Here is a 27,688-nt window from a genome sequence, read left to right on the forward strand (position 1 = left end):
AAAAGCTATGACTTCTGAAAATTGGCTGATTTTGCCAAGAACTGGAGCGTTGACAACACTGAAGTGACTAAGCATCTTGTGCTTTACTTTCGATAAGAAAAGGCAGTTTATTGGATTTGGATTTGCACTGGGGTTTATCCTTCCCCTCTTCTCCTTCCCCCCAACCCAGGTGCCCCGAGCAAGAAGGCTGGCTTCAGCTCATCTCAAGTTTCATTAATTAGCAGGCAGAAAGGTCTGGCTCTGCGCACTGCATATTGCATAAGAGCAGCAAAGGAAATCTCTCCGCTTTTCATTCATCCGTCTGGTGAATAGCACTTTAGTTACCTCTGCTAGCGAGATGGGCCAGGAGCAGCCAGCAGCAATCCCTTCCAGTGCTTGGTGAGATCACAAGTTTCCGGATTGAGAGGGTGTGAAAGGAAGAGCTAATCCACTGGCTGGCACAGCCGAGCCAGGAATTACTGAGCTTAGTTTTTTTTTCTTTTTTTTTTTCTGTTTTTCATACAAGAACAGTCTCTCACAAATTTCCATTTTTCTCTTGCATTTAAAAGGGATTGTTTTAAAATTGATATTTCCTTCCGTCCCCTCCCTTCTTCCTCCCTTAGTCTCAGCTATGACCGCAGCCATTTAAGAGCTGCTGGCAGCTGCAGCAGACCAGAGAGGTCTGGCTGGGGAGAGGTGCTAAAATACACAGACAGGCGAAACGCGTTAGCCCTGTTGTACAGTGTGCCTGTGCACATGCGCTTCAGCTTCCCACTGTGCTTTTTGGAATGCTTTTACTGATGTGATAGAGAAGAGATTCAACATCACAGACTAGGGCTGTGGTTGGTCCCTCAGGTTGCACCCGGGCCCTGGGAGCCAGTTTGGACTGGGTAGCACTGGGAGACCGGGAGGAATGGCAGCTATGTGTGCTGGTGCTTTGTGCACCAGTGGCGAGTGCCACTACTGCATTCCTCGTTTGCTGCCAGCTGTGCTAGTGCACGGGCAGGCTTCTTTCTCTACGTGCATGAAACCTGGGTGTAGGTGAGTGGATAAACGAAGTGGCCAAACCCCCCAGCTCCACCCTGCATGAGGCTCAGGAGGGACGGTGCAGCTGTCTGCCACCTTCTGCTTTCACATCAGGCTTGCATCTGGCCCTGCGCACTGTTCAAAAGGAGATGGATATCAAAACAGCCTTTCTGTTTCTACTGTTGTAGCAAAGGGCAATTTACTGGGGAATTGAGAAGAATAGTTCCACCAAAGCCTGTTTGCAAGGATCTACAACTGGTTAAATCACAGATACTTCTTCAAAGCTGGACATCAGTGGGATCTCATGCAGTGGGATGTTCTCTGCAGTGGGCTGAATTTATTCTGTTTATTGGTTTTTGCTTAGAAATGTCTGCCTCTCTTTCTTCACTGAACATTTCATTGAATGCGCTTGATCCTGCAGTATCTCTTTCACACATGCACGCCTTCTGCAGTTCTGCCATCTCCAGGACAGCCTTCCCAAGGAAAGGTGATGTTCATGTGAAGTCTTTGAAGAAAAGCGCCTCTTGTCACCTCTCCTTACCTAGAATAAGCTTTCTGGTTTAGCATTGAAATGAAACCATCTGGAAAAAAAATCTCCCAGTAAAATACTCCTCATAATTTAAAGATGTTGCGCATTTAAAATGTCTGGATGTTGTGTGGGAACACACTGGTTTCATCAGCATTTTCAAGTAATACTGAACTGTTTTAATCAAGTCAACATTCTTCATTTTGACTTTATGTTAAGACTTTGATTCAAGTAAATCACTTTCTGAGTATATTGTTTTGCAAAAATCTCTGAATTTATAACTTTCTGTCCCCAAATTGAATCAAAGTAAGCATTTTGAAATCTTATTTTGTTCTACCCACTTCCCCCCCTCAGGAGAATGGAATTGATGGTTGCTGTTGTTAGCCTTTGATGCCCTGTCACACAGATACTGGTTTCATCTGCAATGTGAAGCATTCTCATTTCCTTTTCCATGAAGACATGTGTCCATGCGTCATGTCTTACTTCTTTTTAAGCTGGTTTGCTATGAAGTGTATTTGTTTTGTCTCTCCTAGGAATCAATTTTAAAGAAGGGACTGACGAGGAAGGAATGCTGCTGTGGTCTGACCATCCTCTTTAAGCTCACAGTTTTACCTCTGTTGGCTTTGAGGATCTTAGTGCCATCCAGAGCATTGGCCCTCTGTTATGTGGGCACACATGCTTTCTTGGGATGCTCTGTGTGCAGGGGGCTGGTAACAGCTGCTTTAACAGGGGCCCAGGAGTAGCTAAAGCCAACACTAAAGCCAACAGGGGTAGCACTTGAACCAAAGCAGAGCAGGATGTGCAGCCCAGCAGGTTAGGAAATTCCACGAAGGACACAAATCGAAGCATGCTGGGTCACAAAGCAATGCATGAGGACTAGGGTGACGCCTGGGTTATCTTGCTGTAGTGCTCTGTAAAACCGCCAACATAGACTTCGGGAAAACCTTTGTGTTAGGTGTGCGGGGTTTCATTTGTTGTGACATCCCACCAACACAGCAGCAAAAGCCAGTGAAATTACTAAGAGTGGGTGGAGGACAGAGCTGGGAATAAAAAGACCAGCTTGTTGTTCAGATGAAGCCCTTTCTTATTGTTCCAGTTACGTAAAGGGACATTGAAAAAAGCATTAAAATAGTTAACGGAAAGAAATTTCTGCATTAATATCCTGGTATTAAACATTGCATTAATATCCTGGTATTAAAACTCCTCTATCCTCTAGAGATGGTGCATTTTTTCCCTCTTGGAACAGACACCTTCATTTCGCAGCTCCGGCTCTTGCTGCCATTACCAAGTAATTAGCTGCTCTCCCCAGAGCCTGCTCGCGGCAGCGGGACGGGCGCAGATCCAGAGGCAGTCCCACATCGCTGCGTGGGCTGGGCAGGGCACGCACGCTCCGTTCGGAGCTTGTTCTCAGTGGGGCTCAATGTCTGTGAGCTCTGCTCAAAGCTGCCTTTCTCTGTGCCTGGAGTAGGGAATCTTTCTTTGATATGCAAGTTTATGGGTTGGTGGCGGGGGGGAGCCATGGGTGTGGGGAGCAGATGGAGAAAGCAGAGGGAAAATGTGGTGCTTTAAAGGAATAAAAAGAGATACTTTTGTTGGGATCATTACACCAGAAACAAGGAGCCTCTGATGGAAGAAAGCAAGCCTGAGAATAGGGAAAACTGCGGTGTTATCAATGGAAAAAGGGTTTATAAGGATTTGGGCCTTATCAGCTTGAGGTTGGTAGCATGAAAGCTGGATGTTCAGGGATGTGGAAACAATCAAACAAGAAAGGATACGGGGGGCTGACCAAGGCATCGAGTAGCAAGCGTGACGGGAGGAGCAGGGACAGGGCTCGCTGCAGGACAGGGCCCCGAAATCTCCGGGCCTCCCTGTGGGTGAGGGGAAAGGGAGCAAGGAGAAGAAGGGAGGAAAACTGGAGGCGACTGGGACAAGCACGCAAACCCTTGGGCAGAAAGGAGGTGGCAGTAACTATACCAGGGAGGGCGGTCAAGTAGCACCCTCGAGGAAAACAGGTCTGTGTTTGTGAGGTGCTAGGAAGAATGCAGAAGGGGAAGAGCCCTGTGGTAAACCTGCAGCTGGATATAACTGTCAATGGCTCAGGACAGGAGGTAGTTTGGGGGCTTCTTGTTTGGAGTTCAAGTTTCTGCTGAGAAGAAGGTGTTTGTTTTGGGAAGCCTGAATATACAAGCAGGGCAGGCAAGCACCATCCACAGGAGCATCCTGCTCCATTTACCTGAGGGACTGCTCTGCGCCAGGACAGCATAGTTGGCTGTGAGCAGGTGCTGTTAGGATGTGAAGTGAATGAGGTGCTTGTCCCTTACATGAGGCAGTGCCGTGCCCTACCTTTGTGCACACAGAGGCTGGCCAAGCGTGGGGCTACGATGCCCAAACTGCCTCCATCAGTGTCCTGGGGCTGGGGGAGCCCAGGGAGCATCCCAGGGGAGAAGAGCTGTGCCCAGCTGCCCCCAGCAGCGCTCTGGCAAGCAGAGTTTGACCGAAGGACTGAATGTGCCGAAGCACTGCATCCATAAGGTACCACTGGGAGGGGATGGTGACAGCACGCTGCTCTGGGATCCTTGCTGAAGGAGCTTATCTCTAATTGTCCTTCTGCTCATTATTCCCCAGCTACCAAGATGTAATAATTACAAACTTGGATTACCTGGAAAAGCTGCTGAAAGTAGGATAAATTATTAATTCCCAGGCTGGACTCTGAAGAATTAATTTCAGCACCACATATTGAAAAATTCTCCTTTGTACAGAATATCCTAGTTTGGGGAGCAGTTCTGAAAAAGTGAGATTCTTCCAAGCCATTCGCATACTTTCTGTTACTTTTATTTTTCATTCAGCCAGTATTCTTCAGCATACTGAACCAATATACTCAAATTAGTAGTAAAAAACCCCCAACACCATAAGTTTATAAGACTTGTATCTTTGTACAATGTACTGAAGTAATTCAAATTCCAGGACAGAACTGTGGAAATTCTTAGCACAGTTTGTTCGTATCTTATCAGAACAGGCACGCTTTTCCCACGGCCTGGCCACCTTCCAGCAGTGCCTAAGCAGACTTGCTGGAAGCCCAGTTTGAATGGGAGAAGTAATCTTTCTGAATGGATTTTCTGGCAAGGTTCCTGTTGCGTGTGTGGTTTATTGTTCTTGGTGATATGTCTACATTTAACCCCCTAGATAAAAGATGTAGGGTCTTTATTTGAATTTTTTTTAATGATGGGAGGGGTTCTGGAAAAATAATCAGGTCACAAATTCTATAAAATTCTATACACAAACTTTTTTTCTGTTTTATCTACTTTTCCTTGTTATTTGTATATGTTTTTGACCATGCTTTTGATGTAAAGTACAACAGCTGATTTCCTTTAACTGTTAAACTTTTCTATGGTCAAAGGATTTAGTAATTAAAAAGCAAACAGCTTTCTTTTTCTCAGCACATTTTAATGAATTTTTATTATGCCAATTCATTTCATTTTTATATAGAGATATTCTGTTCACAGTGTAGCAATTCTCCGTAAAGCAAAGTAGTACTTGTGCTGTGAGAAGTAAAAGAAGCGGTTGCCACTGGTGGCGTATCCTCAGTTGGTGTAAATGTCTGTTGTGTATTTACTGTAACTGCAGTGTGCTCACCCGATCCCCCGGTGCACTACAGGCCTGCCGTGGAGCTGAGCCAACTTCTGTGAGCTGAGGATCCGGCCTCTAATATGTATTACAGGATAGCTAATACGACGTTTAACCACACAGTAACCGCAATATACAAAGAAGTTCTATTTTAGCACTGCTGGGGCAAGAAAAATAACTGTTAATGCTGAAGGCTGAAGTGCAAACGATTGCTAAATGAAGGAAGGAGGCAGAAGAAAACTCTTATTTTGAGTTAACATGTGTAGAGACAAATTCTCAAGTCTCAAGGCTAAGTTTTGGCATGAAAGATCTTTAAGATTTGGGTCTTTGTAACTAAAACATGAAGATTAAATATCTTAAATTTGCATCTACAGAGGAGGAAGTAAGCATTTGTTTATTATCTGCCAAAAAATCTCTCCACTTTTTTTTTTAAACTAGAAAGAATGATTTAATGAAAAGACATTGAAGTATAAAGGCCTTCTTTTTATTTTAACATATATATGTATTGTGAGCAGATTAAAAATAGAACAATAACAGCCTTTTTTTTTTCTTTTCTTTTTAAAAAGGGGGGGGGGGGGGGGGGGGGGAGCATGCAACTCCAAGCTTTGTGCCTACAATGCTTGGAAGGCTTTATGATTAATTTCATACTTAGGTTTCCAGATGTTGGATTTCGTCCCAACTTTTAAAGACCTCTAATGTTTAACAGGATATGTGCTGAATATAGTCTTTAACAGAGTTTTCTTTCATAACTCTAGGATCTATGAGAAAAGGTAACTCGGGAAAACACTGCAGATTCGGAGCTGAGTCTACAGCCTTCTAGGAAGAAAACCAACAGCTCTTAAATGTGCAAGTTTGGACTGCAGCTGTATTTGTTTAGGAAGACTATGGGTAGGTACCAGGGCTGGCAGCTGAGCTGTTTGAACGCCGTCCTTCTCGTGCTGCTGTGCAGCAGCATTTCCCATGGACAGAGGGACTGCACGGGCGCCGAGTGCCAGCCCCTGGACAACTGCATCGAGGATGTGCTGGAGCCCGGCGAGTGCTGCGCCACGTGCCTGCAGCATGGCTGCACGTGCGAAGGCTACCAGTACTACGACTGTGTCAATGTGGGCTTTATCAACGGCAAAGTACCTGAAGGGCAGTCTTACTTCGTGGACTTTGGAAGCACTGAGTGTTCGTGCCCCAAGGGAGGAGGCAAGATCAGCTGCCAGTTCATGCTGTGCCCGGAGCTGCCTCCAAACTGCATTGACGCGGTGGTGCCAGCGGACGGATGCCCTCAGTGTGGAAGAATAGGTTGCCTCCACGAGGGCCAGAAGTACGTAGCAGGGCACACCTTCCACATGCCCCCGTGCAAGGTTTGCCATTGCCCAAATGCTGGCGGTGAGCTGATGTGCTACCAGCTTCCAGACTGTAACACGTTCGCCTTAAATACTGTGAGTCCCATGGACACTGAAGACAATGAACCAGAGAGGCACTACGATGATCCGTACAGCTACGACCAGGAGGCTCCAGAAGGAGACAACACCCAGGTGGAATCTCCAAAAAAATACAGGAGCTACTCTTCCCATCTTGAGCAAGAGAGCATCAGCCAAGAGCAAAGTGAGGATTATGACTACTTACCAGCCAGCATTGCTCCTTCAGTTTCAGCTCTGGCTGATACATACGCCGAGGAAACGACTGTACCACTCACTACACCAGCACCTAAGCTGCCCTCTGAATTTCGCAGTGCCACAGAAAGAATTGAGCGAAAGCGGGTGCCCCGAACCACTGCAGCATCCCCCCAGCAAGTGATGCATAAGGAAGCACCAGCAACCACCAGTACTCCTCCAGAGCACACCACAGCCACCACTGAGACCCCTAAGCACCTGGGGGAGCCAGAGAGGAGACCCAAGGGGAAGCAAGGGGACAAAGAGAGGAATGAGCAAGAAAGAGCCCCACACTCTAAAATGAAAAAGCATGCCAGAAAAGAAGACCCAGGGAACAGTATTCATCTAGGCTTGAAAGAAGTGAATTTAACAGAGCCAAGTCCAGCAAAATCTTCCCATGAAACACAAGAGGGAAATGCTTTCCCCAAGGTAAAGTTCAGTGCCACAACCTCTCCCCCCGTTGCTCTAAAGGAAGATCGTAGTCAGTCATCCCAAAAGCAGTCACAGACGCTTTATCGTTACCATCCTGAGGAAGATGGGGACCCCAACTCTATTCACGCCAACCCTAGGTTACCAGAAGGTAAGAACTACTTCTAGTGTAGATGTCTACATAACATTTACGCATAATAATGTTGGTGCATATTCATTATTCTTTTCTTCTTTCTGCTCCACATGGACAAGAAATCAAGCAAATCTCGTTACCTTTTTTCTCTTTCCAAAGATGGTTTGTGTTTCATTTGACATAGTAGCTACTGTTTCGCTATTGCCTGCCTTGTTTTGATTTCACAGACTGTGGAGGGTATTTTCTGGTGTTTTAACTTTATTTCAGGTGATGATTTGTTAAAATCTGACCTTTTCCTTTCATTGCTTGCTCTTCTTCATTTCCAATGTGATGTTAGAAAAACATTTTACTGTATAGAAAAGGAATTGGATTTAATTAGTTATCTGCTTGGATCCTCCAGTTACCAGCTGAATGTAATCATACTTGTAGCTTTTGTCTTTTACTGGGGGAAGGAGTGAAACAGTTGTGCTTCTGGGAGACAATGTGCATGCTACAAAAATATTTACAGCATTCGTTGCAATATTTATCCTATGGCTGAAAGACTGTCTAAGCTCGTTAGTGCAAGAATTTGATAGATACATTCAAACACAACTGGGGACCAGTAGGGAGAAAAAGGACTGCCTCTTGCTTTGTCTTTTTTGGGGGCTGGAAGTTTATGATGTTTATGATCAACTGTGGCAAGTGTATGTATTTCCTCTCTGCCTCTGGATTCTTCTTGACATCTGCAGTGAATGTTGATTATACGCTTTATGCAATGCTCATTACTGTAATGAATGCAAACTTCATCGCTATAAATTAGCACATACACAGCTCGTATTTCCAATTCATTTTTCATCAAATCAAGAGTAATATCTCCTTTTTCGAGATGTAGCACAAAATGTTCTCATGAGAACTCAGACTGTGAATAAAGAACTGAAACCATAAAGAATACTGATTGCTCTCTAGACAGGGATATTTCTTGCTGTGTTATCTAGGTAGCCCTTATACATCTTGAGCTGCCTAGTCCATCTGCTTGAGAAATTTAAGGGAGATAGGAGGTGGGCAGATTTGGAGAAGGAGCTGAGGTTCTAGGTCCCCACACAAACAGCATGCTGTGTTTACTAAATAAAAGATATGCAGGATCCATGAAAGATGGTAGCCTCTTTGTCTTCTACTTCCAGTTATGTTTTTATTGTAAACGTTGACTTCACAATCATTGATAGCAGCTGCATCTAACTCAGACCTTGATGACGTGACTTCACCAGAACACTGCTCTAGAAATCAGTCCTACCTGAAGAACCTCACTGCATTACAGCAGTGTGCCAGGCAGCCTCAAAGAAAGCAGGGTTTGAACCCAATGACTTGAAATGAGAAAACATTAGGTGAGCACACATACCATCTAGAGGGATGTTGTTAGCAGATATAAACTGTTGAAAGTGATTTGATGAATAGTTAATGTGCTCCAAGCCTTACCTCTGGGCTACCTTCTCTTCATGGATACCCATTTTATTTCACATTTAGGTATTTTCACTTTGTGAATGATGAACCTAACAGGAGTGGCTAGCTGATGATGCAAGGGGGGAAGGGAGCTGATTCCAACCTTCAAGTTGGTGTAACCTGAATAAAATGATCTGTTTATAACACCTGTGTCTGTGCTAATGCAAATGGCAAAAAGCACCTGCTGAAATTGTGCACTGAGTTCAGCTGCAGTCAGTATTACCCAGCAGATTGTGCTTAAAGCTCTTTCCTTATATTTGTTGCAGCCTAACACAATATCTGATCTGAGCTGTGCATCAAGACTTTGCATTATACTTAGGTCTGAGTTAGGACTAATGAAATTTAAACCCAATCTATTTAAAATTAAATTGCCCCCCCCCCCCCCCTTTTTTTTACTCTCAAAAATGAGGGATTGGTGGAACGTCCTTAAATTTTCAATAAGGGGGGTTTAAGAAAGCTTTTTTGGGGTGAAAGTGCTTGGCTGCAGAGCTAGCTGATACATTTTGGAGTCTCCTCAGGATGTTTTCAGTCTGTCATCCACAGGAACTTCTTGGCTGATAGAAGACTGGCTGTGGTCTAGATTAGGTCGTGATTCCTGTTGGTCAGTGATAAAATATGATGGATGTCTTGTCAGGTGCGAATCATCTAGCCTAGAGAAGCAGGTTTGGAAACCACCAGATGTCATTTTTGCCTTAGCTGATATATATATATATATATATACACACACATACTTAAAGAATATTTTACAATATTCTTTAAATATTTAAAAAAGAAAATAAATAGCTCTTAGTGGCACAGCATGCTGTTTAGCTGTAGGCGGCGCAGCTCTAAGGGTGCTGGTGCTCTGGACCACCCCAGCCAGGTAGCTCCAACCTTCTCGAGGGAATAGCTGGTGGGAGCAGGTCTGCCCAGGCATTGTAAGGGAACTGCAGGACCTTTCCTAAAACCGGGAGTCTCCCTTGACATGGCTAGCTCCAACACTCCTGCCTAGGGACTGCTGTATTTTCACTTGTTTTGTTGTTGTTGTTTTAATTGATGTGGCCGTGACTCATGTGAGTAGATCCATATGTTTCACGTAATAAAACACATACATCTTCTGTCTCTTTGGTGACTCCTGGGCTGGTGATAGAGGCTGAATGAAGACATTAGTCAGACTTGAAAGAAAAATTAATTTTGCCTGCAGGTGTAGAATGAAAGCATAAATTTTGTGTATGTATTCTAACTATATAGCGGCATAATCTGCCAGAATTGCTAAATACATTCTTTTCTCATCTTTAAAAACCATGCAGCTGTATTGCTGTTTTCTATGAGGGCTGTCAGCCTCGCAATGAAGCTGTGCCACACCTCTGGGGGCCCTTGGGTGTGTCCTTGTCGTCGGAGGCTGCATGCAGGCAGCCCCAAGTTGGGTTTGGGTCCTGCCCAGCTATCTGGGGTGCAGTGTGAGCCGGCCCCCATTGCTTCCAGCTCTGGGAGGGTGTTTAGGGTGCTGTGAACACAGCGTGATTGCAGAGGGTCCGCAGTGTGCAGGGGCGATGCAGGCAGCCTGGGGGGCTGGAAGTGGCTGCGCCTGTCCAGCAGCGGCTGCCTTGGAGAGGAGGGCTGGCTTAGGGGATTGTTTGGGTTCTTTTTGCACTTAACTGTATTTTCCTGCTTTTCTCATCAGTCTGCATTTGGGGGGATGAACTTTATTTTAGGTTTTCATTCCTTCAAATCATCAATACAGTTATTAAAATTTCATCTTAATTGCCTCCCTACCCCCCCCCCCCCCCCCCCGAAACACAAATTTATTTGGGTTCCCAGGTCCCTGAGAGATACATTTTTGTGGCTCTAGGGATATTCTACATATTTTATTATTTATTTTAGTATTTCTTTTTCTCTGGAGTTTAGAAAAGTATAAGAGGTTCCACAGAAACATTTGTTGCCACTAAAAATTCATCCTGAGGTAGATGGCTATTGCATTTGTTCTTCCTATTAGCTGTGTCCTGGCACCAGAACTCAGCTGTGGTTGGATTCCTGATGCCTTTGGTTTAAATCTTGGCTTCTTTACATATATTTTATGTATCTCACTTTGGTTTTATATGTAGTTGAGCTTTCATCTCCCAAGTCTCTGCTGCCTCATATGTAATCTAGTGGTAGAAACGATGTGGAGTCCTTTGGTGCTCAGGAAGGGCTAATTTTGCATTCAGATGCTCCTTCTCCTTTTGTGCCTCACTTCTGTCTGTGTTTCAGCGCGAGACTGTGAGGCTGGCACGTGCCTTCCTTCCTTGCTGAGGCACAGGCTGGGCCCCGGGAGAGGCGCAGACCCTGGCAGGGCTGCCAGGAGGCCTGTGCTGGGCTGTGCCCGGCCAGGGATGGGAATAACTGTGTCCAAAGGCTGCCGTTGTTGTCAGATGCAGGTGTATACAATGAGGTGTACCATTGAGCCAGCAGTCTGCCTGATTGTCTGGGTGCTGTGTGAGGCCGGGCCTGTGCCATGGTTCTCTGGGGCAGCAGCAGTGCTCATGGCCCCAAGGGAGGATGTGGGCACTGCCACAGTCACAGTGACAGGCCCCACAGCAAGCCCACAAGTAAACTAGTGACTTTGGGGAGCTGGCTTCTCCATCTGCCGGGCAGGAAGCGTGGAGGTGGCGCTGCAAGGCTGTGTGAGCCCAGCAGGCGTTTTCCGGCCTGTGACAGGGGTGACGTTGGCTGCTGCTGCTGCACAGGGGGTTCCGCCACCCTCAGCTCTGTGCCAGCCTGCACTGCTCTCTGCTGAGGAAACCTTCCTCTGTTCTTCTGTCTGTGCACTTGTCATAGATCCTGCTCATAGACTAAAGAGCAACATTCTTCAGCAACATACAGGCCTATGGAAGTTTCTGTGGCAAATGCTAATTAATCCATTCCTAAAGGAACAGTAAGTGTAAAGTAGAGGTGATTACTCAGCTGAGAAAGTGTAAATTAAGTACTGTTACCAAGGGAAGGGATGAGATTTATGGAGACTATTGTCTTCATACAGTCTCTTTCCAAACATTGATCTTATCCTGTCATTTACTGCAAGAGCAACAAACAGAGGGAGTTTTAATTTCTCTATTTCCTCATCCTAAAAATGCCCTGAACAAGGGGGGGTTGAATAAAACATCTTTAAAGATCTTACTGTCAAAGTTTATTATTATTTTCCTACTCGTTTCCATTTCCCTATGCACTGCCAGTAGAGTGCTGTTTCTTGGATAAATGTAACTCAGGTAGCAAACAGCCTCATTGTGAATGTTTTATGATTTGCATTCTGGTTTTGGCAGGCCAAATAGCAATTTGTGTCTAGCTAGAACCATTGTGTTTCAGAATAGAGGTATTTTTCCACTTAAAAAAATCACCAGTTCTGGATGAGTTTATCATGGTCATTTTTAGAGATAAGGATAATTGCTCTCCAACTGAAGTAAATTGCACCAAGTAAATATTTGTGAGACGAGATCAGTGGATTGGAAAATAGCATTCATTGCATGGGAATCCTGATCAGGTAGGAGGTACTGGGAGGCTCTTGTGTAACTCCTCAGGATGTAGCTGTGATTTCAGCCATCTCATCTACTACATGCTTGCTGAGGTGCTGAGGCTGATGAAGAAAGATGTCTTTTACTTTCCTAACTAAGGACAGATGAGGAAAAAGAGATCCATGAAGCAGGCCTGCAGTGAGAGTTTCTGAGACTTCCCCTGAGCATACCAACACTTTGTCCTTCCTACCACTGCTGTAAAATGCACCAGAGGTGGGAGAATGCTGTGGATGGAGCTTTGGAAACATGAAGTCTAATTTCTGGTTTTTTGGCATTAGGTAAAGTGTTCTTTCATGTTTACTTGAACTACCTCAAGCTTAATCGTGTATTGTATGCTCAGTCCCAGTTCTTTCTGCAATAGGAAGAAATAAGCTTTGAGCCCTGAAACTAGGATAACTGAAGAATAAAAATAAACCTCGGGAGAGCGGGGTGAGGGGAGAAAAAGTCTCTGGGCCAGCAAGTATGAATCAGCATGAACTACAGCCCTGGGTGGCAGTGTTCAGTTGTCTCTTTGGTAGTCATAGTTTTGAGATGGTAAGATTATAGAGTAAGATAGCATGAATGGGGTATAAGGCAGAATGAGATACTTACAGAAAGAGGGCTGAAATACTGTAAAATAGAGGGGCATTTTAAGAGAAAACCACAAAATAGATCTAGCTGTTCTGCCAAAGATAGCATTCTTACCTTATTAAGTATCTGGACGCAGTTTAGTGGGGAAAAAGAGAAAATCAGGAATTTCTTTCCCTAATAAAAAAATATCATGTATGTGGGGGCTTCTAGTGCCACTTTGCCCCTTCCCTCACTTATGTTGTTGGTGTGACCCCAGTGCCTGTGGCTGAGCGCTGCCACCTGCCCCTTGCCCAGCCCCGTGGGCCTGGTGGCAGCAGAGCCGTGAGCTGTGTGGGGACCGCGCGCAGCCCAGCCGGCAGGTTTGTGGAGGCCTCGCACCCCCACATTGTGCTCAGGCAGGGCACGGGGTCATGAAACATGGCTGGGGCTGCCTCACTGCCTGCGAGGTTTTAAGGAAACCCGTCCAAGGTGCAGTATTTACCACAGTTGTCTTTCCCTGTCCTTTCCTTTTATTTGTCTTCCTTCCTGTATCTAACAGCACAAGGAGGCCTGGATAGCCCTGCCTGTGAGAGCAGGATGAAGGGAACTACTTGTGCTGGGTTGAGGCCCCTTTGGCACTTTGCATTTTAATGAGACCAGTAATTTCAAGTGTGTGTGCGCTAAACACTGCTTGTGGCATGAGCCTGTGAACGCAGGGTGCAAGGGTAAACCAAGCTCTGCCCCAGCGACATAAAGGAGTGCATTCAGCCTAATTGTTTGCAGACTCTGAAATAAGCAGTAGTCAAAGGTATCAAATCTCCAGGCTCTGGACTGCCAGATGTGGCCTGGGTTTTTCCAAAGCTCCCGCTTTCAGTGGATGCAACATTAGGCCCATATGAAGTGCTTTGAGTAGTCCCTGTTAAGAAATTTGAACATGGATCTGGAGGGCTGATCTAGCCTGCCAGCCCAGGCTTGTAGGCAGCAGCTCAGTTTTGAGTATCCAGACTTGCCCTGCTCAGGGACATACTTTTTGGGTCAGTGTTAATTTTTTGTGTGTGTGTGCGCTTGTGCCTAGATGATCTCTCTAGACAAGTTTCTGCATGACTGCTGCCTGCTTGTTTGTGTTTTGGGAACTGCTACAGGCCAAGCCACTGCTAGCTTTCCAGCTGGCCAGGCTTCAGTGTGCTTCTCAAAGTCTGGTGCATTACTCTTTGTTGTTGTTGTCTTGTTTTTGCAAGAATTCCCCTAGTGAGCTCGAGCCCAAGCCCTCATCACCTTGTTCATTCATCGTGTAATGTCCCCGAGTCTCCTTGTTGAAGTGGAGTACTAACCAAAGGACGTGAGCTCCTGGAAAACAGCACTTGTGTGCGGCAGGCTTTTATGGTCTTTTATAGTGCAGGAGCTCATGATCTTTAGAGAAAATAGTTTAGAGAATTTTTTTCTTAAAGATGTGAAGACCTGTGAAGTGGTGAAAGCATGACCATTGTATGCAGAATACAAAAGTTCTGCTCCATGCTTTGCTAAATACTTTGTTGTAGTCAGATGTACGCAAATTTTTAAGAACCTAAGCAACTTACAGAAATGCTCAGGGCACAAGTTTTTTCTTTTTAAACCCCAGTACCTGCCAATCTAGAAACTAGAGATGTTTGCGAAGGTGGTTTTCTGTCTTCTTGTGTTATTCATAAAATGAAGATAGCAGCTTCTCACTTTGGTGTGATCTTATGAATAAGGATGTGAATTACTATGGATGATGGCTGGCAGGTGTGATGTGCAGTACAAGGTGGGACAAACATGCATGTTCCTTCAGATCTTGCTAGTCTTGCCTTCATTAGATACACCCTGAAGAGCAGGATCTATTTCTCAGCATCTGGTGCAATGATGTGGTGTACTCAGATTTTTCATCCACTGATAGCGCATCTTCTACACCAAGTTGTTTTCCCTGCAGCACAAGTGCTGTTATTCATTCAGTTGGCTGGAGAATTCATTTTATAAGGAAATGCATTGTGGTAAGTGTTGGCACCAAGGGGAGTGTCAGAGTGTTTCAAGAAAAAGTGAAACAGGATGAAGCTTTCGCACCCAGCTGGGGAGTGTACGTCCGCACTACTGGCACAAGCACAAAAGGCAGTGTTTACGTGCGACAGGTCTTCCACAACGATAGTGGACACAGTCAGGGGTTTTCAGACATGAAAACTTCATGGGATTTAGGTACAAAGACAGTTTAATTCCCATATGTTGAAATAACGAATCCAACTGGGGTTGGGCATCTATCCTATGCTGACATGTAGTAACCTAACCTAAAAATCCCTAGGCATCAAAATATTTTTGAAAACCCATGCTGTGTACCTATTTTATAGGGCTAAACATCATCCATCTTTTGTGATGTTAGTTTCATACGTGTTTTGAAGAACATTTGATCTCAATTCTGAAATTAAAACATGGTGGAGACAAACTATGGAAGTAAGATGGGGGTCTTCTTATATAAATTAATTAAGCACTTGAAAAGACAAGGTTGTTGGGCTCACCAGGTTTCTCAGAGGAGTGATGTTTGTTGTTTATTTATCGTATGTACCTGAGAGTATTTTCTGTATGCATGTTTCATACTTCTTAAGAAAACAGAATTTAAATGAGACTTCTTTGCAGTAGTGTTTGGAGTGTTATAATCGATCACTGAGGAATTAAAAATGACACTGAGTATAGCTCCCTGTTAGAGAAGCAAATAGAAGTAGTTAGTAATTTCTGATCCAGATTTTTTGAGACAATAACCTTTTGAACAGTTTCAAATATGTAAGCCAAATAAATGTAGCTTTCTAGCATATGCTTACTCATGAAAGGATTTGTAATTTCATTACCCTGGGCCTCACAGCAAGCAATATCTCTTACCTCTCAGGGATTCTTAGGTAACAAGCCAGCAGTAATTGGAATTTTATAAAGATCTCCTTATGTGTGAGCAGGTTTTATGTTTTATTGACTATTCCCAGTCTATCCGTGCTATGCCTGAGATGACCAATTCTCTTCCAAAGTCACCAAAAATCCTAAAAGACCAGCCCAAAGAACTGGTGTTGTTGACACCAAGCCAAAGTCTGAGTGAGGGACGGGGCAGGGAGTAATTGGGCCATGGTTAGGCTCAGCAAACCTCCACTGCACTTGCCCCCTTTGCTGCCTTTGCCTGGGGGGCCAGGGAGCTCCCACTTGGGCCACTTGTGTTTGCTGTGCCGTTATGTGCCTGTGACTCCGACAAGCACATTGCAGCGAACGCATTTGCAAGCAGTGACATTAGAGAGCCTTTGGGTCTGCAATTGTTCACTGCCTGGTGGAATGACTGGGTTTTACTCCATCACTGGGACCCGCTGATGATGATGGAGTGCCTAATTAAGTGGTAGACAGTTGCTAACACGGGTGCTCTGGGGCATTACAGGGAGGCAGCTGCCTGATGCAGGCAGCTCGGGGACCAAGGGCTCTCAGGCTCACGGGGGTGTGCGGGTGGCGTGCCGAGCTGTCTTGCCTGCCCCTTGGCAGCCTGGTCATGCTGGGCACAGTTCTGACTGAGACTTATTCAACCCCTTTATACACCAAAAAAGGAGCGATTTAGAAAAAACGTGAACCAATAATTCCTTCTCCCTCCTTGCTATTGAGTGCTTGCTGTTTTGTGAGCCATAGGGATGCCGATTGTATTCACAAGTGCTCAGAGGTATTTGATTATAGTTTTGAATTACCGAGTACTAAAATAAATGTTTATGGCTCCAACAACTCTGGGTTTAAAACCTATTAACAGTATAAACAGTTGCAAGAAAGGGGAGGACTTGCTTCAGTAACTTTTAAAAGATGTTATGAAAGTTGATGCTCTTGCGAACTGTTGCTCTGTGCGTGTATAATATAATCTTAAAAATAAAGAAAATAATCACATGAAACCTTGTAGCCTTTACTGTTACCAGTCATGTGCAAGTTATTGCTTACACCTCCGGTGACCTGTGCTGTGCAAGAAATAGGTTTGTATACAGTGTTAAACGCCTTTCCACTAAGGTAGTTGGTGAATATGTCTCAAGGGTACATAAGGTATGTGTTTAGGATGAGCTTTATTCTGTATGAGGTTGCTATGTAAAAATTTCATTTCAAAAAGAAGAATTTGCATCTTCTCCCTTGTGTTACCTTCCCTGCTCGTCTTGGCTGACACAGAACACTGTAAGGGATTTACCCCCTCCACCTGTGCTGCCTGTCACCTCCTTCCCTTCCCGTAGTCTTGGAGGAGCCAACGTTTGTGGTGGCTTTGCAGTTTAAGGAAATGTGTCCTTTCACCTTGGTTCAGCACTCTGGGGCATGCTGACAGCTGCAGGTTGGAGGAGGAGAGGCACCCCTGACTGCTGCATAGTCCAAGAAATTTAAAGCAGTTTACCCAATATATCCCAGTCTTAGTACATCACAAAGATGCTTTTAGTGTTTTTTTTTTTTGTTTTTTTTTTTTTGAGTAAGAAGCTCAGTAACAGTCTGAGGTCTACGGTCTGACATTGAGCTGTAATAGCATTCACCTTCTCCATATATTCACTGTGAGCAACAACTTCAGCTGTGTTTGGAGCAGAGGAGCTGGAGTCTGACTGGAACTGGTTCATACACAGGGAACAGAATTGAGAAGAAAATGAATGAGTTCTTGCAAAAAGAACATCTGGGTGTACTTCAGTTTCCTTTTCTTCTTACCTCTCACTATTTGTATGTTACCTTCTGTTTGACTTTTAAAATATATTGTTACTTACTGGAATCATTTTCTGAGCACAAGTTAAATTGATTAACATTATAGGGTTATACATCTTGTATGAAGTGAAATATCAGTTTCTGATTGAGGCACCCCAAAAGGGTCTTAGGAAACAATTTTATTTTGCTGCCAGTAGTTTGTAACAGAATTTGTTGTACTTAATACCAACTACTGTGAGATGATAGCACATGACACATGCAAAAGAGATTCCAGACACACAAACGTCACTTCAGTTGGGAATAGAATTTCCTGAAAAGCAAAAACTGAAAAGAAGAGCATGACATCTTCTCCAGCAAGCTTGGTGGCAAAAATGGGTGGCCTATGGAGCCTGATACAGATGTTGGTTGGGGAGGACAGATTTTCTAGAAGACTCCTGTTCAGGCTTGTCTTGTTTGTCATTAAAAAAATGAAGTTCATCACTGCAAATGTGTCTTTTTAATCAAATGGTGATTACGATAATTCTTACAATTCTTACAAGTTTTTCCATAAGGTTTAGGTGCTGTTTTGTATTGAAAAGCAGAATGAGAATGAGAAACGTTGTGTTTGTTTAATGAAGTTTAGTCATTTTTTTTTTTTTTTTTTTTTTTAGTAACGATTCTGAGAAATTACTAGAAAGAGGACTTTCAGATAAGAGCATTTAGTCGATGCATTTTGTGTTTGGTGGCATGGAAAGCCTTACACCCGCTGAGCAGCTCTGCCAAATGCTTGAGTAACTACCAAGTTGATGGCTATTTCTCTCCAGTGCTCGAGCAGGAATTGCAAGTCTACAGATACCTCTATAAAACTTCTTGTTTATGGCCTATAAGCTGTTGAAGATTAGTATATTTTTCCCTCTTTTCCAAGAATTTTTCCTCTGCAATTTGCATTAATTTTCCTTGTGTTGGAATTGCCTTGCATGAAACTAGTAATTTTCATTTCCAAATTCAAAACTACAGCATTCTAGCCAAACGATTTTGTAAGATATTTACTCTGAGTAACTGTTTTTATTGAAGATAACATACACTTAAGTAATGTCTCGTGTGTTAATGATAAAAACTTGTACTTTTACTGGTTCTGAATCAAAGCTGATAAGCATTGTCTTAACTCATGGCATTGAAATCAAAAGAGAAGTATAGTAAACATCAGTGATGTCTGAGTTTTACATTAGAAGGTTACATAAATGTTTAATTTCAATCAGCTTGGATTGAATGCAGTCACAAGCAAGTTCCATTTCTGTGTGTATCTTTTAGTGAGATTGGCTATAAATGCATAGACTTTTCAAAACACAGGTCTTGTAAGTTTGCATTGTTGCATTAAACTAATGAATGTGCTTTAAATATGTTCATGAAACATAGACTTTTGCCTTTCCCAGCATTTGGCCCCGGGCAGCAATGATCTCAGTGTTGCACGTGTTCCTTCCCCTTTGTGGTCATCCCCAGGGATGACAGGAGCCGGTTTGTACTGTGGCATGCCCAAAAATCCATCGCAGGACAGGCAGAGACTCTCACTACCTTGGTTTTAGGTGAAAGCTAACCACTCTGGGTGAAAAAGAGTTACACTGTTGGTTTCCTTATTGTTCTTGATGGATTTAACCAAGCAGTTTGAGTGAACAGAAACTTTTGGAGTCAACCAGTACTTACATTCACCTCTCAGTGTGAATAAATTGGTATCCTGAAAAATTCTGGTACATGGCAAGGGAAGCCAGTTTAGGTTTACTATTTATTCTCTCACTTGTATACTAAGGTTAAATGAGTTATACACTTCAGTGCTGAAACGAATCTTCCTTTAACCTTCAGTCCTGAATCCCTGTTCTCTCTTTGGTGAGTGCTGACCTTGCAGCGTGCCCAAACAGCCTGGCAGAGCAAGCAGCTCATCTGTGAGGTAATGGCAGTGATCTCAAAGGTGGGATGCTTCACCAGCACTGTTTGCACTCCTACAGACTGTGGGATCTGACCTTTATTAGGTCTTGAAACCTGACCCAGATATTTCAGAGAGTTTACTCACTATTATTCAGCTTCTAAATGGAGTCAGTAACATTTGTTGAAATAAGACTTTGAAGGTCGAATCCTGTCCTGTCAATTGTGATATTAGCCCCATTAGTTCCAGTAAGCTATACACTCGTTTTAGGCATATTACTTCCTCCTATATTACTGTAAAATAGTAAAGGGTGACCGTTAACCATTAGAAATCCTAGAAATGAAAAGCTATCTTTAAAGAAGAACTCCTTATGTTCTACAGTGTATGTTGATGAAGTGAGTTGGTCTCACTTCACAAGGTTTTCCTTGCAGAAAAAAAAAAAAGCTTGTTTCTGTCTATTTTCCTGTCAGACTCAAATTCCTCTACCAGATTTTACAGTTAATTTACAGTAAGCAAATACCTCGTAAAACATATGATCACTATACAAATATATTATTATAGCCATTTGTCTTCTTGTTTGTAAATTCCACCACTTGAATGTCTGGGTAATGGATGTTTATGGGGATGCAGTTGATAGTGCCGACTGAGCACATGGCGCAACGTGGCACTGACGGTCATGAATGAGCCCCTCTTCCTGTGACAGGCATGAAGGGCTCAGTGCCTTCCAGTCCAGCATTACAAGCCAAGCTGTGTTCCTTTAGTAAAAAAAAGAACTGGTATTGATTGATGAATATGCTTCTCCCATTCCTGCCAGTACAACAGAACTGATGTTCACACTTCTGTGTTTTGAATCTCATGTAGAAAAGTCCAAACTCCCCCAGAGTTGATCATGCGCCTGACCACAAGCGTATGGATTGAGGTCAGTTTTTCAGATGACTGTAGCTCTACTTTTTCAAATAGTAGAGCGATACCCACCAATTATTCCACCACTCTGCAAGCCTAGTGTAATTGCGTTATCTCATAAATACGTTAGTCCTTGTGTATTGCCGTCATCCTAGGTCAGAATACTGTTGTTCAAGGAGCAAATCTCGCCTTACGTTAGTGCAATTGCAACGCAGGTAGGTCTTCATATGAATGAAGAAATCTTTACAACACTTTCATGTTTTATATTCTTTAATGCTGAGATACTAAAATATGTATATGCTGCAAGATGAAGGAATTAGTCCATATCCTGGAAGGCGAGAGGGTCACACTGCTGAAGTGGTGCTTGATTCTATTCTCAGCGATGAACTAGAGAGGTTTTCTAAACCTATCTTGTTTGTTTTGGCTGACTGTTTGCTGCCACCTTGCTGAGATTTTCTTTTGCTGCTTGAATCTGCTCCAGACTTCAGAACCTGGAAACTACCAGAGCTGATGACAAATACGCAGTGAGTGTTGCTGCAGTGCAAAGAAAATACAATTTAGCAATGCTGTTAAGAGGACCGATATCTCTGTCATCGTAGCCATAGCACGCTCAGTACCATGGGGCTGTGTTGCCATTCTCCCAAGAATGGAAAGCGGGTTATCTGGTTTCATAACATGCCTCTCCTTCTCTGCTGCTCTGCTAGAGCTAGTGGTACAGAGCAGGATTGTTCAACAGTGCTTCACATGGGACCGAAAGGGTGAAGTTCAGGCTTTATCTATGCCCTATCTTGATCTAGTTCGAAGACTATATGCAGGCTCCTGCAGACCAGTTTTAGGGCTGCTCTGTGTGTGCAGCTGGTGAGCAGTAAGGAGACAGCTGTACCTGCATGCATAGGTGTATGGGCTGAGCTAGAGTCTGAAATTTGAAGTTGGTGTTCATTACAGAATTACGGAGAGCATGCAGAATGAATGTGTAAATACAGCTAACACTGGTATATGGATTGTGCGTGCCTCTGTTGGGTGTCAAATGCCTTTAAAAAGTGCAAAGTAACTTCAAGCTGTGTGCTGGGGAGCTGTGATCAGACTGGAAAATGCCTTTGTCTTGGTTTCCTCCTGGTTTCTTATTCTTTGGTAGAAAGACTTGGTTTCTGACTTTGAAACTGCTGAGCATCTTTCAGCTACTTGTATATACATAACAAAACACAAACAAACAAACAAAAACCCTCTGTCAGGCACTAAAATACTTCCTAATGTGTTCTCTGAGTCAGTCTGTCAAGAATGGGGCATTTGGCTCTGCACCAGTGATGGCCACTGCCACCATCTACGTAACTGCAAAAAGGAGATTTATAAGCAGGAGTCTTTAACTGGCAAAATTACTCCACAGGTTTGCATGGTGCCACAGGAGTGTGCACAGGAATGTTTAGACTTGCTAGCTCAGTGTAAAGACTTAAGATATAAAAAGATGGAAAATTTAATCATGTTCTTTGAAAGTGTAGTGTTGCAGAGATCCCCATAGGTTTGGCAGTTGGAGGTCCGCCGTACCATAAGGTATCCCTGGGGACACAGGAAGCCTTTGATTTGGTAACTGAGTTGAGCCCAAAGACTGAGAAAATCTTCAAAGTAATGTAAAGTAGCTCCTGGTTTGCAAAACCAACAACACATGGGGTTCTGCATTTCTAATTGCAGCTTGATAATGAGAGTGAATATGTAAACAGGCTTCACCTGGCTTCGCGTTTGGCTGTGACATTTCTCACAGCTCAGACTTGCCTGCATTTTTCTTCCGTAACTACCAGTCACGCAAACTGTTTAATTTGACAAATTTCTGCCTTTTGCAGCAAGTATTGTTCAGTACAAGGACACAGTGAAAATCCAGCGTGTGGCAAAGTTGCTCGTCAAGCATTGTGCCACACATGCTTGTAAAGGAGACGAATTAAAACCATCTTGTACTCCAGCATAGGCATGTATGCCTTGGATGTCACCTACAAAATGAAGGGAGGCATGTTGGATCTTAAAATTTATTTCAGCTAATCTGATATTGGAGGTGATTTGTAAAGGTTTCATCCCCTGGAGTCATATAGCTGCCCAAAAATGTCACTGCTGCAAAGAGCACCTGAAGAGGAGTAAGGCAAATTTGGAGTGTGAAACACAAATTAAGGCATTTCTCTTGCTCAGACCCACGGAAATCACTGAAGAGAGAAAACAGACCATTGTTGAAATTTTTAGTACGGGAAGGTAAATCAGCTGACAGGTATGCCCCACTTTGTCACACGCTGTGAGCTGTTAGAGGAGTGGGTGATAGGGTGGGCTTGGTATTTTTTCTATTTCACTTTCAACCTGGAGGCGGCTAAATAGGAATGGTTTAAAATAGTACCAGTGTTGCCATGGATACTTGTCTAAATTGAAAATAGAGGTCTGGACCAAGCTTTCAGTCTGTCCGCCAAAGCAAAACTTGGACCTGAGTGATGAAACCTGAGTGGGTTTGAGGAGTCATGCCGAAGCTCGCGCTGCCGCGGTCGGTGATTCAGCCGCGCCGCAGAGGCAGAGGATGCGGGTGTGCTTGTCGTCACTGGGCGGCTCCGGCAGGGCTTCACGCAGGCCTGGAGACTCTGGGAAGGGAAAAAATCCTTCAAGCTTCATAAGTTTTCCTCTTTTATGTCCCAGGGGGTCCGTAAAGCTCGAAAAAATGCCACGGAGTGCTGCTTTCCTGGGACTGAGCTTGATTTTTATTTTGTAGATGTTACTGTGCAACAAAACAGGAGCAAATTTGAAGTAGTTCAGCTGGATAAAAGCATTCTATTAAGGTAAATTCAGTTTATTTGTCCCAGGAATGTGTTGCAAATGTGTGTCTAATTATAGATAAGGCCGCTAAACCTTTCATCTTCTTTCAGTGAAAAAGAATCTGCAAATAAAGTGGAAACATGAAAATGTTTCGGTGAGAGGAGATGAAGGTCTTTTCAAGGATTTGGCTATTGCAAATGAGTCCCAGTTAAGGGAATTGGAAATGCTTCACCCTATCCTTCTGCTTTGTGGGTGGCATTGGATGTATCAGGACAATTTCAGTTGACACTGGGAATCTTTTTACTTTGAGATAAAAATCTGTGGTTCTGCCTTTGGAGATTCCTGTTTTCATCTGTTCATTTTTACAGGGGAGGGCAAATCAGTACTGGTCTGACGAAGACGATGGAGATGGACAGAATACATCAGTTGAGCCTGGCCTGAAAAGTGCATACTTAGCATTGTGTCATGTTTCCTCTCCAATTTCTTGCTCAGTAGGTGGTAGAGAATTAGTGCTTAATTACTTGCAGGCTGCGGACAACAACCAACCCCCTTAAACTGTTTACATTTCTGGATAAGACTGGAGCTGAATGTTCTTTGTGGTTTGGTCTTTCTCAAACTCTATGGAAGACTTTATAGTGCTTGTTTATCTTTTATACCATATATTGGGATGAATGTTTGCTTCTAAAGAGCTTTTATCTATCTATCTACAAAAAAAAACCCCTCTCTTCCATGTCTATATCACACTGTATATGATAAATCCAATTTATAGTGTTCAGCTTCCCAGCCTGCGAAGAAGCACAGTGTGTTGTTTGTGAGGCTTGTGCAACTCTGGGAGATCATAACTGAGCTGAAAATCAGATCCAAGTCTTAAAGGTGGAGCTGGAGTTCTAGACTTGCTTGGATACAAGGAATTACATCTAGCAAACATCACTTGAATAAAACATTAATTTCCCATTAAACAACATTATGTTGCTGTGATAATTGTTCCTGTTTTGAGTGATCCTCATTTCCTGCATATCTCTGGTGACTCATCACAGCAGAGATCTTGTCCATTCTGCTTTGCAGATGCTCTCAAGCTGTCTATTTCTGATCTGACTCAGCTTCTTTATCATCAGCATCTTCTCTTGATGCTATTGTGCTGTGAAAATGTATGCCTTGCTGAGGACTTCATTCTCCCTCCAGTGTAAAAATGACTGGCAGTGCTAGCTACACTTTTAAATTTAAATCAAGTTTTAAGAAAGTTGTAGGTTAAAAATTCATATTTCATGTTGGTGTAAGTTAAAAATTCACAATTCATGTTTTCAGGTTGTCTCAGATCTTGAGTCTGCAGCTCAGAAGCTCAGATTGCAAAACTGTAAACTCTTTGAGTCCTTATCTCCATCTGTAATAGGAACAAAACTTTCTTCCTTCCAGATTTTCTGTGAGCAGTTGGCCAGTGTAATAAATTCCCAGAGTGATCTGTGCATCCTACTTCAATTCAACTGTACTCTGAAGGGTTAAAAGTGATGGGAGTGGGTCTGTATGGAGCCTGCATGTGTCAGCTATCACCTCTGTAACAAGGTCTGAGATTGTTACTGACATTTATAGGTAAACAGAAAGTTTTGAGAAAGCTGACTGGTGGGCGAAGCACTGAGTAACAAAACCACAGGTTTCAGAGAGGTCCTTGTTGACTACGTGGGTTTGAAGGCTGCACTACCCAGGTTTGTTACGTGCCTTTATGCAGGATGCACCAGTGCGGCTGCATCCAGAGCCCTTGGGGCGGAGGCACGGCTGCAGACAGGTCTCACTGACGTGGGCATTGCTAACGCGACGTGTTTGTCCGTGCTGGGTGTGCAGCACAACCTCTCACTTTGCTACCTCTGTTATGCACTCCGAATCAGTGCTCCGGTTGTACTCCCTGGAGTTACACTCCAAGATGACTCCTGGGGTATATATTTCTGTGGTATGCGATACAAGATCTTTGGTTTTAATTGACTTTCCTATTCCTTATATTACTGGCAGTTATTTAAGCTTCTTAGATCATATTTGGGTAGAGGTTTTCTTTCCATACTGACAAAAGGTTCAAGTATTACAAGTTGCACACTGATAACAGCTTTCCCTCAATGAACGATGATAGAGAGAGGAGTTTTGGGATAGTGCCATGCTTCATACATGGCTTTAGATATATCTGTCATTTGAGGTAGTTACCTCAGCTGTCAGTCTGGTAAAATTACGTAAAGTTTTTAAATTATCTCCTCTTTGTATGGCCAAAAAATGATTCAGCCCTATTGCTTATTGTATTACCTCAAGCCCCTGGTATTTATTACACATCCAATCAAGAAATTAAGAGTCTGAGGTTTGTGAGATTTATTTAGTGGCATTTAAAAACTAAGTTTGCTAGAAATTCAGTTCAACAAGATGAGAAATTTATTTCTGAATTGCCTTTTAATAGCAGATAAGCAGGTTTCTCTATCACTTTAAAACTTCAGTTTGTCACCTCGTGTCTGTGTTTTTACAAATGTAATGGATTTGTTATCTCTTGGATAGGTAGCTGTGGTAGTTTCACAGGTTTTAAAGGAGTTTGACCTTGAATACACTTGTTACGTAACAGAAGAGTAAGAAACTTTTACTGTATGTTTGATACTTGGTGGAACTGGAATAGCTAGAAGGAACTGTTAAATGATTCCCAGCTGTATGAATACCCGTACGTTATTTTTGTCATTGTTTTGGCCGTTTGCAGAAGCAGACATGTAAGCAGATTTAAGAATATCTTTATTTTTGAAGGAGTTATGTTATGATAACTGTTTTGAACTTGTTCATCACTGGACCTATCTGTGTGACTTGAGCAGCAGGGGCTGTGGCCACAGAAAGCCTGCTGCACAGTGCAGTGCAGCGCAAATCCACTCGGTCCTCTAGCATCACCGGTGAAATGTCACCGTGCTGTGATCAAAAAGAACACCTGAAGGTGTGTCGAGAGAAATACGAAGTATTTAAACATAATGCTGCTTCATTAAGCAAACCCCGTGATGTGAGAGCTTTGTGCCCGCACCACATCCGTGCCCAGGTAAAGAAGGGCTTGCACGGGCTCGGCTCTGCGGACCTGCAGGGTGAGAAGCCCTCTGCCCAGGGCTGCTTCCAGGCTGAAGGAAGTTTGATACAAAATCCTCCCACTGGGAGGGGGTGAGAAGATGGCTCCTGGCATTGTAAAGCCTGATTTTGGGAGGGCCGAGGCAGACAGAGTTATTTCCTATGTGGTCAGGTATTTCCTGTGATTGAAACAGTGAGCGATGTTGTGTGTCTGTGTGGAAAATGAACATAACTTTAGTTAACTAATGAACTTACACAGTTCGTTGTGGAAACAGTTCGTATTTGCAGCTATGGAAACAGTTGATATTTGCAGCTGAAGTTTTCTGAAAGGAAAGATGGGAACTGAAATGAGCTGCACGGGGAAGAGACAGTGTGTGGGTGCTCAGCACCTGAGCTCCCCCAGCAGCGAATTGGTGCCGGGCATGTGCAGGTTGTGCTGCAGGGCTGGGAAGAGCGGCGTCTCCATCTCAGACGAACCAGTTCAGGGCGAGCACTCCTTCCTTCAGGGCTCAGAAGGGGTCTCAAAGGAGGGAGAGGGGGGTATCTCAAAGCCTAGCAAATCTGCTTTTCCTCTCCCAGTCTCTGAACTGAAAAAACTTTGTGTGTGAGAAGATGTGGATCTACTGGTTTTAAAAATACCAAAACCTACTTTGCACTTAAATAAGGGTGTTAGTCCTAAATACTGGCTGTGCAGGCAGAGTTATGGGAGGGTAGATATTTCAAAAATATACATATGTGTATTCCAGGGAAGGGTTTGTGTGTGTCTGTAGCATGGCCATGCCTGGCATCCTCTGGTCCTCCCAGAGGCACTGCGGTCAGCTGCCTCTGCCCTCTGAGCGTTGCCAGGAGCTTGGAGCTTCACCTATCTCTATCTTTCTGCCAACTTCCTCCAGAAATCTGCCCAACAACTTAAAAAATGCCTAAGGTTGGAAACTGTGAGGAAGCCATGTAATGAGAAGTCTGGGGGGCATTTCTTTTTGGCATGAGGCATGGAAGTGGGAAAAAGCCAAAAGAACAGAGGAGAATCTGCATGCTGTTCCAGTGGGGGGGCCCTAACAGCATTTAGTGTTGTTTGTTTTTTAATCAGGAATTTAAGATTAACTCAGTGGTGAGTGTCACAAGGAGGCCAGCACAGGACTATCTGGATTGCTTGCACGTTAGTACAGCCAGAGGTAAGGTCATCCATCCAGGCTCTTCAGGCAGGAGGAAAAGGGAGAAAGTTACCTCTGTCTTCTTACTGTCTGGCAAAGCAAACAGCTTACAGCAAACAGTCTGACAAAGCAAAAGCACAGGGCTTAAAGCTGCTATGAGGCTTGCAGAGTAGAGATTGGGGTGACTGGAGAGGTATTCGTAATCCCTGCTTTGGCTGTCATGGTACTTATTCATCACAGGTTTAAGGCTGGTCTTCCTATTAATAATCAATGGACAGAAAAGTGACTTACCTTGCATACT

General features: G+C 43.6%; 1 protein-coding gene across 6 annotated transcripts in view; it reads left to right on the forward strand.

Annotated features, from left to right (window-relative positions):
- The window catches only part of FBLN2 (fibulin 2), a 117,404-nt gene that overhangs the window by 28,683 nt on the left and 61,033 nt on the right, over window positions 1–27,688 (forward strand). For all 6 annotated transcript variants that reach the window (XM_067002854.1, XM_048046172.2, XM_048046173.2 and 3 more), the window contains exon 2: window positions 5,911–7,378. In XM_067002854.1, coding sequence (XP_066858955.1) covers window positions 5,998–7,378 — 1,381 coding nt within the window. In that variant the 5' untranslated portion in view covers window positions 5,911–5,997. The remainder of the gene's footprint in view (window positions 1–5,910; window positions 7,379–27,688) is intronic.

This window comes from Anser cygnoides, chromosome 10 (assembly GCF_040182565.1).
Source record: "Anser cygnoides isolate HZ-2024a breed goose chromosome 10, Taihu_goose_T2T_genome, whole genome shotgun sequence".
Taxonomy (NCBI): Eukaryota; Metazoa; Chordata; class Aves; order Anseriformes; family Anatidae; genus Anser; species Anser cygnoides.